At 38.2% G+C, this 16,352-nt stretch overlaps 1 protein-coding gene across 5 annotated transcripts in view; it reads left to right on the forward strand.

Annotated features, from left to right (window-relative positions):
• Positions 1–1,356: 1,356 nt before the first annotated feature.
• LOC129104319 (LIM and senescent cell antigen-like-containing domain protein 1) overlaps positions 1,357–16,352 on the forward strand; it is a 28,140-nt gene continuing 13,144 nt past the window's right edge. For 2 of the 5 annotated variants that reach the window (XM_054614939.1, XM_054614944.1), the window contains exon 1: positions 14,615–14,963. In XM_054614939.1, the coding sequence (XP_054470914.1) occupies positions 14,752–14,963 (212 nt within the window). In that variant the 5' untranslated portion in view covers positions 14,615–14,751. Of the gene's footprint in view, positions 1,513–5,251; positions 5,334–8,176; positions 8,354–14,614; positions 14,964–16,352 lie in introns of those variants that run through there. The other 3 variants (XM_054614940.1, XM_054614941.1, XM_054614943.1) reach the window with 3 other exon arrangements.

Consider the following 16,352-nt stretch of genomic DNA (forward strand, 5'->3'; position numbering starts at 1 on the left):
TTAGATTAAGGTACTTGTGTATAAATCTGATTATAAGCCAGTTTGCCGAACAGAAATGACACCAAAACAAGCATTATTTTATGGCATTATCTAAAAAATATAATTATTTAAAGATATTGTGCTAATAATAGGCACATCTTTTCACCATCGCTTAATTATTTATTCAATATTTTCAATTTCTTTAAAATATTATTTTGATCTTTTTTTTGTTGAGCATTTGTTTGTTTACCACATAATTCCATTTGTGTTCCTTCATAGTTTGGATGTCTTCAATATGATGCATATAAAAATAAAGAAAAACAATTGAATGAGAAGGTGTGTCCAAACTTTTGACTAGTACTGTATATTTATAAAATTTGGTTCACACAAATCATTACATATAAAGTATTAAGATTAGATTAAAAAAAGATAATCCTTTATTAGTCCCACAGCGTGGATATTTGCAGGATAACACACAGATTATTCATATTGCAGGTTGGAAAAATAATTAAAATAATAAAATGATGGACGTTTCTATTTTTCTATTACTTAATTTAATTAAAAACATTTTTTTTTTTAAAAACCTTTTTTATAAAATATATAGTTGGACATTGAGTGATAGTGCAAATGAAAAACTAGAGAAATTAGTATAAAAACAAGATCAAAACAAGTATAATTAATAGTAATCACACAGCAAAGGTATAATAAATAAGTAAAAATGCAAAAAAAAACATGATATGATTTAATTGGACTGAATGGTTGTTAGTATTGCACAGTGGATTGCACAGATTATTCATATTGCAGGTTGGGAAAATAATTAAAATAATAAAATGATGGACGTTTCTATTTTTCTATTACTTAATTTAATTAAAAACATATATAGTTTTTTTTTTTTTAATTTAATTTGGACATTGAGTTAGTGCAAATCTTAATTAGTATAAAAACAAGATTTTTCATATATAATTAATATTTAATAGTGGATTGCACAGATTATTTATATTGCAGGTTGGGAAAATAATTAAAATAATAAAATGATGGACGTTTCTATTTTTCTATTACTTAATTTAATTAAAAACATATTTTTTTTTTTATAAAATATATAGTTGGACATTGAGTGATAGTGCAAACGAAATTAGTATAAAAACAAGATCAAAACAAGTATAATTAATAGTAGATTAATAGTGGATTGCACAGATTATTTATATTGCAGAATAGGAAAAATAATAAAAGTCTAAAATTCTGTTTTGTAAGTTCTCTAATTTAATTTAATTTTTATTTGGAGAAAAAAATGGATAGGTGGACTCTTCAGGTTTTACTTTGAAAGTCCTAAGCGGAAGTGCGAATTTCCCGCGAGTGTGCGTGGACGGCTGCTGCACAGAGGCGAGGCCCGCCAGCGCCATTCTGCGAAAACCAGAACTCTGTCTTACATCCCGACTGGACAACATCTGGACACCAAAGTCAGAACTTACTCCTCTGGTGAGAGAGAGAGAGAGAGAAAGCAGTGATGCTCGGCATTACCGAAATGACAAACGGGTGAGTGAGGAGTTTATATTTGTTTCTTTAAAAGAGACTTTTTTTTCCCGGATAAATTGGGAAGTTGACAGTTTCTCTCTGGATGAAAAAAAGAAAACCTCATCCTCCCGGTTTGTTCCATTCTCTCATGGGTTTAGGAAAACTGTGATTTAACCTAGTCATCACTAAACAATTAAAACAAATCTGCCACGTTAATGTTGGCCTTCATGTATTAAAACTAGTTCATGTTTATCGGAGAAAATTACCTTTTAATCACGTGATTTAGTTACTTTATTGTTGTATACAATCTCAATCTGGTCTCTGAGGCTGCTCAACAGCGCCACTCCACTGTAAACTGGCCAACTGCGGTACTGCATGTCTGACAGTAATGTGAATTTACTCATTTGTGCAACTCTCGTGCAGTAATATGGGGCATTGTTTTACCATAAATATCAGATAAATGAGTTAGCAGCAGTAGGTATGAATGCACTGTTTGCTAAAATCTGCTCAATTTAAGTTAGATTGAGTTATTTCAGCAGTTGTCTTTCTGGTACATGTAAAAAGCATTGTTATGATCTTGGCCAAATACTCAGATCTCCCCTAAATATATCCTTAAACCTGAGATATTTTTTTTTCATTCACATGACATAAGATAAGATAAGATAATCCTTTTTTAGTCCCGCAGCGGGGAAATTTACAGGATTACAGCATCATAGGTTATAGTGCAAACAAGAGACATAGTAAAAGAAAAACAAGATAAAAAAACAATTATTATAAATAAGCAATAAAAAACAGTAAAGAATCCACAATAACTGAAATATTATATATGCAGACAGAAAGCTATTATAGCTATTATTGCACAGAGTATTTGTATTGTGTACATGTTATGAATCATGCTATTTCAGAAAATTCAGCACTATTCAGATTATTTCTCTGCAAGGAGGATATGCAAGAAGCAACAGAGAATCTATTGTGTAATTCATTTATGAAAAGGTATCATACCCGATTCAGATGTTTTACAAAATAAGCCACTACACGTTTGTGGAATCTGAAATCCAAACCTCGTCTGTAGTAGTTTACTGTTACTCCCTTTCTTATTTTCAGACTCTGTGGATGTCTCTGTGTGTGTTGCTTTTGATGTCATCAGACTTGCTCCTGATAGGAGGGGAAAGCACTCTTTAGCTTGACGATCAAAACTAATTACTACTTCTCTCCGCTTCATTCATTACTTTTTTCTCGCTGAACTATTCAGAGATGTGATGAGATGATGTCAGTCCAACAAGAAATAGTCCATGTGAATGAGCAAAGTAATACAATAATGACATTGACTCAAATTAAATTAACTAAGTAACTTAGTAAAACTTTCAAAAATATAGGGAACTCAGCATTTGTGTGTTAATACAGGAGATTCAGATGGGCAAAATGTCTAATGAAATTACATTCTTAGTTAAATGTTGTAAATTGGTGTTATTAATGTTTTTTAAATCAACAGATTGTTATTAAATCAACATATATCCAACATTATCTCTCATTGGATGATGATGATATTAAATCTGAATTAGATTTCAGAAACTTTTATATATTTGTAGCATTTTCAGTTGTAGAGGGACTTCATTCTCTGCTAAGGTAGCCATTACCCCACTATGACTTTACATTACAAATATTTGTTTGATGCTTTTATAATGCTCTGAATATCTTAGAACCTTTTTAATTATATAAAGCAAAATAGGTTAAAAGGCAACCTACACTCGCATATAGACAGAAGTGAAAGACTCACAGAATAGCAGCAAGAAAGACACTTTAAAGAAGGAGTAAAAGGATGTTCCTCTGTTTTGTACAGATCATTCTCCTCCCTGCACAGGAATGTCCACTCACACTCACTGGACAGTGGTTATTGCTTTCTGAACCACTTCCTGACCATCCGTTCCCCGGGGACTGCTACTCAGAGCCATATTTATTCCACCAGTGTGAATGCTACTGTGTGCTCTGCTGAGTTAATTATGGCCTTGGATGAATCTGGCTTTTTATAAAGCACTCTCAGGATACTAAAAGCTGTAAGAGGGCAAGTCTTTTAAAGGGCCTGAGGATCGCTGCATTCCCAGCGTATTACACTTTCATCTGATTGCACTCTGTGTTGATACAACGAGAGCTTAGAAGAATGTCCCAGTCTCCAGTGTGGACTTGTCCTTGTTTGGAAGAGCGGTGAAATGTGTGATGTAGGATTTGGACTGTGTTTGTACTAGCCTGATGCATGTGGTGGGAGGAAGCAGCTTATTATAGACTTTTATACTGTAGTTCTATAGTAGATATTAAGGGTTCATTGGAGATCTTAATGCTCTAGAAGCAGATCAAAGGCCTTTCACTGTCTTCATATTAAACTGCATTTATTGTGAGGCAGACTCATGAAGTCTTATCTTTGTATCAATAGTAGATTTATGCATCAACATTTGCTTATAGAGCACAACAGAAAACCACAAGGCTCCAGCTGTGACAAAGCTTTTTGAGTGATAAAATGACTGCTTTTATTAAAACTAGACTAGATTCTAAAGGGTTGTCTGTGTGATGACTGATGTCATTGACATTTTCACGATGTAGTAAATGTTTAGTACGCCAGCAATGGCTAAATGCCTGACCGATGCAGAAGGATGTATGGAACATCAACAGGCTTTGCACTGTTTGCAGCAGTTCCTCCTTGGTGTGTGTGTGTGTGTGTGTGTGTGTGTGTGTGTGTGTGTGTGTGTGTGTGTGTGTGTGTGTGTGTGTGTGTGTGTGTGTGTGTGTGTGTGTGTGTGTGTGTAAAGAGACTTTGAAATTGTTGTCTCCTACTTAAAAAAAATCTTGTTCTTTTAGTTTATTGTTTTTCTTCAAGATGAACGACTTGAAAAAATAAATAAATAATGTTGTGCTACAGAAAAGATACTATTTTCAAGAAGTTCTCACTACCAGCAGCTTCATTCCGTCCTGTCTTTTTGATTTTATAAAATATGCACATGATTATTTTTATTCTGCAGATAATTTGCACTCTTTTATTTGAATATGTGAATGCTTGTTTTGCAAACAATGCAAGTTTATTCTTTTTACATAGTTTTTCTTTTGTCTCAGCCAATTCCTGTTAAGTTTCCCTTACTTTATTTATATCATTGTGTTGTGAAGTTTAATAAACAAACAGTTTTGAAACAGCTTTGGAAGACAGAGTTGTGTTACACATTTCAAGGCACACCCACGATGATGATGGTTCATCCAGACACCCAGTATAAAGCGCCAGTGACAGTCGGTGTGGTCACTGGGTTTGACCTTTCACCTCCTCTATGGAGGCTGGAGAGATAAACATAACATGGCAGGTCTATGAGAACAACTTGATCACCCATTCAGTCTGGTCGTTGAAGGCCCCTCACACCTCCTCTCACCCCCTAGTCGTTCCTTCTCTTCTCCACACCAACTTCTATCTCCTTCCTCCCCCTCCTCACACCCCACCTCCATCCTGTCAGGCAGTCTTGGGAGGCCTAAACCACACACACACACACACACACACACACACACACACACACACACACACACACACACACACACACACACACACACACACACACACACACAGGGCTTGAAGTGTTTGTGCTGGCTTTACATCCATGCGTCTCCAACAAACACATACTGGCACATAGGCACAAGTGGATGCAAACTTCACACCCTCCCACACACACACACGCACACACACATACCCACACACCACAGCAAACAGGAAGCGATGTGGCCATGCAGACTGAGATAACGGCAGTAAGAGGGTTTGCAGTGACAGCAAGGGGACTTTAGCAACTACGAAAAATATTTGACCCAAAACATTGGTAAGATACATTCATGTTACAGTTAGAACTAGCCGTAATTGTCCAATCAGCAGTTAGGCTCCATAATTTGCTTCATGTGATGGTATTACATGGTTTATCATAGAGCTGTGTGCATGGTATAACGCCTCTGCATATGTTGAATATCGTACTGAGCTACATTCAGTCTCTTCCTGTTTCCTGTTGTGTTTTATTTCTATTTAAACTTTAACTGGTGTGCTGTCTTGGCGATTTCCACCCTGAATAGATAAAGATTAAATAAAATAATGGGAATTTTGCCTAAGAAAGTCGAGCGATTAGGAAGTCAGCTTTATGTCAGTGTTGTTTTATTGCGTACATCTCTGCACTGTTGCTCAGCATGTGATTACATGTGTAGTAATTTGGGAACTTCCTCTTAGTTGTGTGAGTGATGCAAAGATCCCTGTTAATATAGATGAATGATAAAGAGGTCCTATGGAAAAAAAAAATACAATAGGCTAGAACATGTTAGGAGATATTGTTTAGTTTGTTGTGTCAGTTTTTTAAAATGCTTTTTACTTTGCAGATTTCAGGAGTCTAACAAATAGTAATCCCACAGTTATTTGTTCATATATGGAATACATTTTGAATCATTACAGGGTCTTAGGTTTGCAGTGTTAGGTTTTGCAGTGATGACGGTTAATAAGTAGAAAGAACAGCTGTTGTACTAGAGTTGTCCACACGGTGGCAGTGCACTCACGTTGCAGAGAGGTCGGTTCTGGAGAGTCTCTGGCTCATAGGAAAATGTCTGCTTGTTCGTAACTGAGTGTGTGATGATGAGTTAGTGTGAGGGCTTGTAACATTTAAATAGCTGCACACAACTTCAATCCAAAACACAGTTTAAGTATTTAAAACCCAGCAGTGGTCATAGTCCCACCATTACGTACACATTACACACACTGTGTAAATGAGAGCAGATGGTAGAATGTGTTGTCAGTTGTCAGTTATTTATTTTTTAAGGGGAATCCACATCCCAAACGTATTGTGTAATAAGTGAATTGATCACGGATATAAAAGCCTAAAGCATCATGAGTGATCTGCCATAATCAGACTTTTCAGCCTGTGTGACTGTGACCCTGCTGCTGCAGCTGCAGGATGTGAGGCTGATTTTGAACTTTAGCTCACACGTTACCATTTTACGCTTTGACTTGGTGTGTGTGTGTGTGTGTGTGTGTGTGTGTGTGTGTGTGTGTGTGTGTGTGCGTGTGTGTGTGTGTGCGCGTGTGTGTTCGTCAGACCCATGTGGAATGCTGAACAGGTCAAGGCAAGCTGCTGAAGGTGAATCTACATAGTGTGAACTGTTCACAGGGCATGTACCTGTCTGTACATATTAAGGAGAGACGTGGTTTCTGTCAGCCATTAGTCCACCCGCCGCCATTTAAAACCATAGGAGACTGAATGCTATACACAGATTAAACACAGTCAACCTAAATAAGATACTTCAGAATTGCATTGCTAATAAGATAGCATGTTCTGTTATACAGATCTGCAGTCACTGCTCTACATCTGTTTCTTCTCTAGTTGCTTGTTGCTTTCATGTCCTCTGACCAATCCTGTCCCTGCTTCTTGTTTGTAATTAAGCATGTCTCAGAGGCTCCGTCGGAAAATACGCATCTGCTGTGTTTTGTGTCTGTTTGGAAGGGTCTCTTGTTCCCACATGCCATTGTGATGAATTATTCATCGGTTGACATTTTCCCCATTTACAATAGTTTGTTGCTTCTGGTGGGAAGTAGTCTCAGAGTTTACAATAGACGAGCTCAAGTCAAATGAAGAGCTGTGTATGCTTGAAACTTGAAAATGTTGCTCCATTGTTGGTGGCATTGTTCCTTTACTCTGCTTCCCACCCTCCTAAACAATCTGCTATGTACATTAAAATGCTTGCTGCAGGTTTTTTTTAATACTTAGTATTGATCCTTTCTGTTTTCAAAACATGCCTGGCCTGGATGACACGACTTGCTGGTTGATCATCCAAACATTGGTACATCAACAACAATCAATACCCTTTTCATTAAGTAGAACGATGCTACTTTGGATAATGATTTATTCTGCCAATATTGGCTCATCACACATATTTTGTGATATCGTGTCAATGTATGTGTTAATACATTTGTGAAAAGAAAACTACAGTACATACGTTTCTATATAGATCAAAGCTGAATTTGAATTGTTTCTTGATCTTAATTTTTATTCATAGTTTTTTCATATTCATTTCATTTTCAGTGAATTTTACTGGTTATTATTTATGATTATATATTACTGTACATAGGTACATGCCCTGCCTTAGTACATGTCTTTGACATAAGCTCTTTAATGACCAAACATGAGGGGTGTATAAATATAAGGCACAAGAAGTGCCTGATTTCTTTTTTATCTCTAAATTCAGTTGATGATTAGTGCATCTCTTTTTCACATAATTATCAGTACTTGCTGCTCGCCATTATATGTGTGTGGGAAATAGCCTTTCTCTTTCTCTTCTGTTGTTTGTACTCTCTCTCTCTTGTCAATCTCTGGCTTTCTATTTAACAGAGGAATGAGCCGGGGAGACGTGGGAGGTAAACAGAGACATAAAGGGTAAAGGCCAGAGAGGGCAATGCCGATCTCTCTTCTGCGACTTTTCCTCCTTTTCTCTGGGGCTTTTCTCTCTACCTGCTGCAGGAAGGGGAGGAGGAGCAATACGTATTTGATAGGTGTGCAGGCTGTGAAACCACACCTCTGTATATATGTCCTTCCTCAAGGGTGTGAGCCCCAGAGGTGTGTTTGAAAGAGAGCGAGAGAACAAGTGTGACACAAGGCTTCATCTTTTTATTTGGATCACATACTTTCTTTAGAGTCTTACTGTGGCTGAGTGTTCTCAGCAGACAAAGGGTAGGAAGGAAGGAAGTGTGGGAGAGAGGCGAAGGGGAGATGAACTCTTTGAGGCTTAAAGAGTTGTCAAACTCAGACTTGTACAGACGAAGACAAGAGAGACCAGACAGCTATGGAAGTCTGGCCGGGGACAGCCTCAGGTGAGTTTACTTCTCTGAAGCTTTTTTCTTTTTCTTTCTGTCAAATTATTGATGTGGCTGCATTTGAGCTATGCTGATTCAACTCTATGATGACGGCTATTTGGGCAGATGTCTTACTCGCTTAACATTTGCCGTTGATTTGCTGATATTCTGCCCACTACCGGGTCGTGAGTCCTTTTCTATTTGTACCGGACAGTGTACACTTTCTGAGCTAAAATTGTTCTATGATACAAGACACACTAGTTTGCACAAAATCCGCCCATATAGATAGTTTTAAATGGCCCAAATTATTTTAAAGCAATAAGGAATTATTTAAGAACAATAAATATACTGGAATTGTAAAACCGTCCAATTTCCAGCATCCCCATTGGATATGAATTAAAGCTATGGTTATTTTTATTATTTTTTAAATTCCATGTGTAAATGCTGCTGATGACCTTTTAAAGTCAGCAGATGGCCAAACAGTCACTAACTCTACAGTTTTATTGCTGCTCATTGTAAGGTTACTATCCCGTGTCACACTTCTTGAAAAATTGATTTTGAAGCTAATATTTTGAATAACTTTACATTTCCACGGTCCCTATTTTTTACGGTTAAGTTACAATTCAATACAATACCATAATAGGTTTTTCTATTGTTGCGAACTATTTAAAGTGGGCTTAATCTGGTTCTATGAATGTCGACATTCATAGAACATGTTTTGTGCCCAGTGGTCTTTTATGTTGGTTGTGTCATCATGAGCTAGAGTTGAGCGACACTGTCTTGCATAATGTAATGAATCAGAGAGGGTGCGTTTGTGTTGCTACAGAAACAGTATCTTTACCAAAGGAACCTTTAGAAGAAAACTTCTATTCTACGTGTCATGTATTGACGAGGCTATCTAAGGGGAGAGGAGGGTGATTATTTGATCAGCAAATACTGCAGCTGATGGCTGAATTCCTCCCAGTGGTGTGACCAGTAGCGATAGATAACGTACAACATGTGCAGTCTTTTGCAATATTCATTTCACAATACAATAACATACATTTTGGATGTTCTTTTAAATGTCTTTCACAACCACCTCTCTGTCTCTCTCGTTGTCAGTCTTAGAGTGTGAGTGTGTGTGTGTGTGTGTGTGTGTGTGTGTGTGTGTGTGTGTGAGAGATACTGAAGTGATTGGAGGAATGTAGTAATGTGAGGAATGTGGACAAAGAGGGAGCTCTCTCTTCAGATGTGTCCCCAGTAAAAACCACAAACGCATCACTTCTTGGCTTAAAGCCTCCCTCCTTCGCATGCAACGCAAAACTAATCAGGTGTCAGATGGGTTCATTTATATGTTTTCCCACCGCAAAGACTATCCTAAGCAAAATGTTTGCAGTAGGTATCATTTAATGAAAGTAAAACATATGGAGAGGAGATAATATCTGACTCGGCAGGGCCGCTGTGTTGAGCAAGCAAAGCAAGTTTGTGAAGTGTATTGTCAGAAACGTAATATTTAAGAATCACAGCTTGCACGTATCAATCCCAGCATTTCTAACTTCTTTCAGTACGTAGCGTCCATAAATGAGACTGAGATGATACTAAGCATGTGAGAAAGACACAAAACAGGGAAACACCCTTACGGAGAGTCAGACGAAGGAAAAGCTGTCAGTGGTGATGAGGAATTATATTTAATAAGATATTTATTAGTTTTGACCAACACTTTCTTGTAGCAAAACAAGAATCCCATACTCAGATTTAAACATGATTACAGTTCTAAAAATATATATTTTTAACAAAACCGTTTTGCCATCTGAACCTCTGCCGGGTAACATCTCAAACCCTAACCACCTGAAAAGTCAGTACAAAATGCAGTAGTTGCAAAGCTATTAAAAACTTGCAAGAAATTTCCGCCAGCAGCCTTTATAGCGCATTGCCACAAGTACATTCCTAGTAAATAAATATTCGTTATTGAGCATCCTTAACATGCTAACTAGGTTTAATCCATGAAAACAATTTTGTTATGAAATTAACAGAACTTGGTCCTTACAAGCACCATCATCATTAAATGGCATCACTGACCCAGAGTGAAACACACACCATTGTGTCAAACAAGTTTAAATGAAAGTGAAAGCATCATGTCCGACAAAACACATTATTTAATCGGCAACATTAAAGTAGTACATTAAATGAACCAGGCTAAACGTGGTCCTGAAGGTGCCATGTGTTTACCAGCCGTGAACCGGCCCCTTACATTTGTAAAATAAAGGTTCTGGAAAAACAAATTGTTATTGAGCTGTAATTGTTCCAGGCTGTGTTGTAGATTTAACTGGAAATGAACCTTGAAAGTGCAGGTCAGGTTGGGCGTCGGGAACAAAAAATACAAAACAAAGGAAATGTTACTCATAAATTATGTTTGCGCAGTCACTGAATCGGTGTTACACGTGTGTGTGTGTGTGCGTATGCTTGTGTTCTTGTGCAAACTCTCTATGCCCTGCCAAAGGAAAAATGGCCCTCATGTCTGTGTTGCCATGGTTGCTGTTGACACAGTCTGTGAGTGGGGTGATAGTGGGTGCGTGAGCAGGGTGTATTTGATTTGTTTCTTTGGCCTGAATCTGCTCATCTCGCACCTGCTGAGAGTCAACGTTGTTGCTTGGGTCTGGAATTTTTTAATTTAGTCTGAAGACACAGATCCATTCAGCCGACCTTAAGACACATTTTAAACAGAAATGTTCTGAAATATACATTTATTTTAGCTGCAGGATTGTGTGTTTTTATTCAAGTTTATGACAGAACAGTTATCAAAATTACATTTTATTTATATTGTGATAATTTCAGTCACATTAACAACACTGGGGAATTTCAGATCAACTCAGTTCTGTGCAAGGTTACCTGCAGATATCCTCTCCAACCTCTTCAGATATCTTTTTTGGTGTCTGTGTCTTAAAAATGCACCCATACCAATACTAATAATACATATTGGTCCGACACTGACTCATTTAGCTGTATCAGGTATCCGTGACAAGAGGCCGATCTGGTTTCATATACCATTATTTTAATAAATAACCATTCGGTACATTCATGTGTATCTATTTATTCACTGACTTATCTGAAAATGTGGAATCCTGCATATTTATAGCCTAATCCAACCTTGCTAGATAGTCAGTCAAAATCAATATGAGAAAAATATATATATTGAGTTGAGATTTAAGTGGGAACAACAAGAATTCAAGCTAACAAACACCAATGGAGCAACAAGGATCAAGCAGATCTTCAAGCAACGATCTAGTCTACAAGGCTTGCACTGGAAAACAAAAACTTTCTGATGGTGATAAAATGTTCATAGTTTTTGATTTTCAAGTCTACAAAGTCCTTTTTTGCCTACCTAATGCTTTTTTCTGTGTTATTTCTTCATGAGTTTTGGATTGTGTCAGGGGATGTCTTTCCACATTGGAAATGTGAGGGACAAATGCTTTACATGGGGTTATTGGCTTAAATATCTCTGACTGATCAAAACCCACATAGGATGTTGAGAATCAGTGCTGTAGATCCCCAAATCCCCCCTCTGATAAATGCTTTACACCCATAATATAAAAGCTACAGAGGTTGGTTCATTAGAACTGTATATTTCCTACTTCGTTTTCCAAGTGACCTGACCTGTGACCTCTCCAGTGACCTCTAATGACCCTGAATGGAAGTCTAAAAATCCTATCCTGCAGAGGGAACACACTGGAGATTTTTTGTCGACTGCTGACAGTTGCTGCAGCCATTTTTAAGTTCATGTTGACATCCAGCACTCACTCTCTCTCTACTCTCTCTCTCTCTCTCTCTCTCTCTCTCTCTCTCTCTCTCTCTCTCTCTCTCTCTCTCTCTCTTCCTCTCTCTTCCTCCTTACCTCTGTCAGGCATTGAAACATGTTTCCCGTTAAGCATAACTATCTGCTTATTCCTTTATCTGAGCGATTAGAACTCTGACATTGGACATGATGGTGTCACAATACAAAATGTTGTCTCATCACTTGTCAGCATTGGTTGTTGGAAGTTGGTCATAAAGAACAGAGAGTTGCAGTGCCATTTTAGCCTCAATCTTATGATTTTGACTCTTAATGTGTTATTCTATTCAGTCTAAAATATATATATTTAAATGCTTAGTTTAATTTAGCCCAAATCAAATTTGAAGAACGTTACGTTACTCTGGACATCAGAGAGCTGAATAATTTACAAGATCTCATTTTAGGGTGGATCACCCTCCGACATGGCAATGACTGTAATCTGGAGGAAAGATTACGTGTGTTTCCTGTTGAGCTCCCACCCTCTGTCCATTGTACCCCAGTCACTCAACCCTGGTTCCCAGTGGATGAGACTTCCAATAGATCCCCAGCTAAGAACGGGAGTCGTTTGTGCAGTCATTGTTCCGTTTTTAGAAAGGCTCTTAAAGCTTTATGGTGCCTGGTGAAGTATTTGGCTTATTATGTCATTAATGAATTAATGAATTCCAGAACCCAGAAAATCCCTGGATAGAGGCTGAATAGTAGAGTTTAGTAAGTGGGGGTTTTTCTTTGTGTGTTGGGAGCCATTCACAGTGTCAGTCTATACTTAATAATAATAATAATCAATCCTTTATTAGTCCCACAATGGGGAAATTATTTCTCTGCATTTAACCCATCCCGGAGGAGCAGTGGGTTGCAATGAAGCGCCCGGCCCTTAATACACAACACAACAATACACCACTACTTGTGTTTCCACAGTTGAACAGATCGTGCTCATATGATGCATTTAGAAAAGATGATGCATTTCAAGACAAAAATAAATTCACCCCCAAATGAAAAAAAATTTAAAATGAGAATGGGTGACGCTAGATGTATGCAGTTTGGCAGCCCCGTTCAGAGGAGGTATAGTTGGACCCTACGAGGTACACAACTCTCTCTTGCAAACACAGACACAGAACAGCAGCTGCCAACACCTAGTTTGGAGTTGAGGCTCCACTAGGTGTCTATTTGTAGAATTATGGAGTCATGTAGAAGAGTTATACCGAAGGACTCTGAGGCATGTTTCAGCTGGTCACAGACAAACACACGCAGGTCTAGAATGCTGTGTTTTTGACCTTTTTTATTGACTTGTATATTAGTTGTTCATCCCTTTTTGTTTTTGCAGGATTAACACAGCAGCATCTCTCCAACGGAGCATCAAACATGTTTGTCTCACTGAAAAGTGTGTATCCAGATACAATGTTGTTTTGATGGTTTTGGGATGTGGTCATTGATTTGAGATCCCAGTTGAGTGTTACCACATAAAGAGCTACCATTTATCCAGAGGAGACACAGATTTGGCGCTTTAAAGGAATGCCTGGAGACCAATATGGGCTTCCTGAGGGCGATTAACATATTTTACAATTGTAGCTCTAGATAGCTTCAGATACTTGTTTCAAACTTTTCTGCTGACTCACTTGGAAAAAGACACAGACCACGTTTCCATTATGTCCTGAGTTTTAATCCTACCAGGGGAAAAATAAGCAGTCCATAAACAATCACATGACACGGCTAGCAGATGTGAAGGGGTGGCGGAAGGAATTTGCAAATGCAATTTAAAATCCGTAGTGTTAGACTTTATTGCATTCAATCATTTCAGATTCCAGTCCGAAACGGTGTTTATCTATTACACTATAAATATTTAATCCAACAAAACTACATTGCATCATATCAGGAGGGTGATGCTGATTAGACAACATCTTGCTCCAGTTTCATCCCCTGTATGTTGTGGACTGCTGCTTAATTTCTCGTTCCAGTGTATTTATACAATGACTAAAATAAACAATAATCTGTTATGTTTCTGTCGTATTGATATGGAACCACTTTAGCTCCTCCGCTCTCGTGTGTGACATTCCCACTTTGCGCAATACTCTGAGTTGGAGCCACATTGTTATATCTCCCAATAAACTAAAGGTTCCAGCTGTTATACAGACTCACACAGACTGATAGCATATTAGCCATATACTGTAGAAATAAGGGATGTAAAACATAAAATAAATATATAGCTATGGCTTGAGTATGTGTGTGTGTTTGTGTGATGGCACAGTGACCTCTGTGTGGATGGGTGTCAGGGTGGGCTCTTTAGTTTCATTGACCTGCCCAAGAATAGACAGCAAGGGAGACAGGAGGGAGACAGGAGGGCTGACTGACTGTGTGAGTGAAAAAAGAGAAAGAGTAGAAGTGGGAATGAGAGAAAGAGGGAGTGTGTGTGTGTGTGTGTGTGTGTGTGTAAGGGAGAGAGAGGGGGAGAGTACACCCAGCGCAGTGTGATCAGTGTTTCGGTCTCCTTCTTGCTATGTGGATTACAGCTCCCACTACTAAGCACAGAGGATTACTATCGGAGTGTTTTGGTTTTCTGACTTTAATTCAGGCGTTTGGTGGACGTTAGCAGTTCATTTTGGACTTTACGTAGATGAGTATGGAGATGAACGGTCGCGTCCTGCCGCCGTCCATTCCTGAGGATGGAGAAGCTCCGGACAACTTTCCTCATGGGGAGAGGAACGGATACCATCAGAGGCTGCAGGGCGGTGATGGGGGAGAGGCTGAGGTCCCGGTCTCCAAGTCCCAGAGACGAAAGAGCGATGTCAAAGTCTATAAGGAGTTTTGTGATTTTTATGCTCGCTTGTAAGTACACAGTTTAGAAGACAGGGGTTAAAGAACTGTAATTAGTTGTCGAGATTTAACCTTTAAAAGAAAATATATCTGATTATTGGAATTTGGTCCTTTTACCATACCTAGTGAACATTATGCATAGTTGTATTATTTGTTTTCTACAGCATGAGATGTTTCAGTAGTAGGATCCTAATAGTGTGGTGTGAAAAGATTTCATTCAGCAGCCAGTAAACTCGCAGTATCGTGTTACTAATGGGGGATTAACATAGTAGTTGTTAGGCTTTTTCACTTCAACTCTCAATTGTCATGATTAAATTTAGTAACTGTAGTATCAGGACAGGAGTATTGGTTTAATTCCCTGGCTTGTGATTGGTGGATTACAGCATCACTAACGTACAGTCACAGATTAAGAATTACACAGTTTGGTAACTGACATGCCGGTTAATTTGACAACAGAAAAAAAAACTGTACGATGTATTGAATGTGAGGAATTCTGTCTACTCTTACGCTGACATGGTATTTGTATCTGTACTCTGAGTTTACTGTGGTGTTACAGAATGTGAAGAATTCTGATATTCTAGTAGCCAAGGTTACCAGCCAGTTTGATTTGGTTAAGATGGGTGCCATGTTTGTGCAGGAATAGCTCTGAGCGTTACAGGAATGAGCACACAGGAAAGGCTATTTCTGTGCCAAATTGTTACGCTAAGTAGAATTTGCAAACTGGCATTCCAAGTATGTGTTCATGAGGGTGGGAAGGCTAAATATATGAAGTATATTTCCGACTGATGTGGTCTCATTGTAGGCTGAAGGAAAACATGGACGTGGGGTCACCCACAGGTTTGTGAAAGGACATTTTGAAGCCTGGAGTTTACTATCTCCCTGCTGGAGAAAATAAATATCCAATTTTAGTGTTGGAGCTCAGATGGGACAAGCATTCAGCAGATGAGATGACAAACTGAGAGTCTTGCTAGTCATGGGGACATTAAAGCCCATATGTGTGGTATTTAAGAATAACATCTGACATAAGTGATTCCTAGTGGTATTACATAAGAAAAAAAGCCTGTTGACCACAGATATTGTTTCACCAAAATGTTTTAAAAATGTGTATAAGAAGAAAATGAAAATATGCAATGAAAATAGTACACAGTAAGAACTTTAGACTGAGCTTTGAATATTCAGACAGCTGTGGGCAATATCTGGGTTTCAGTTTTCCATAACATTGTCATAATAGATGAAAATATTGATGGATTATTTCACTGCCTATATAGTCCTGTAGTGTTTGCAGATGTTTACAGAAAGCTGGGAAGACATGAGAAAGTGGAGGAGTTGCAACAGAGAGGAAACTGAAGACACATGGGGACCAGAGAAAGGGAGGGTGAAGGGAACAGAAGGTATTCATAA

This window comes from Anoplopoma fimbria, chromosome 16 (genome assembly GCF_027596085.1).
Source record: "Anoplopoma fimbria isolate UVic2021 breed Golden Eagle Sablefish chromosome 16, Afim_UVic_2022, whole genome shotgun sequence".
Taxonomy (NCBI): Eukaryota; Metazoa; Chordata; class Actinopteri; order Perciformes; family Anoplopomatidae; genus Anoplopoma; species Anoplopoma fimbria.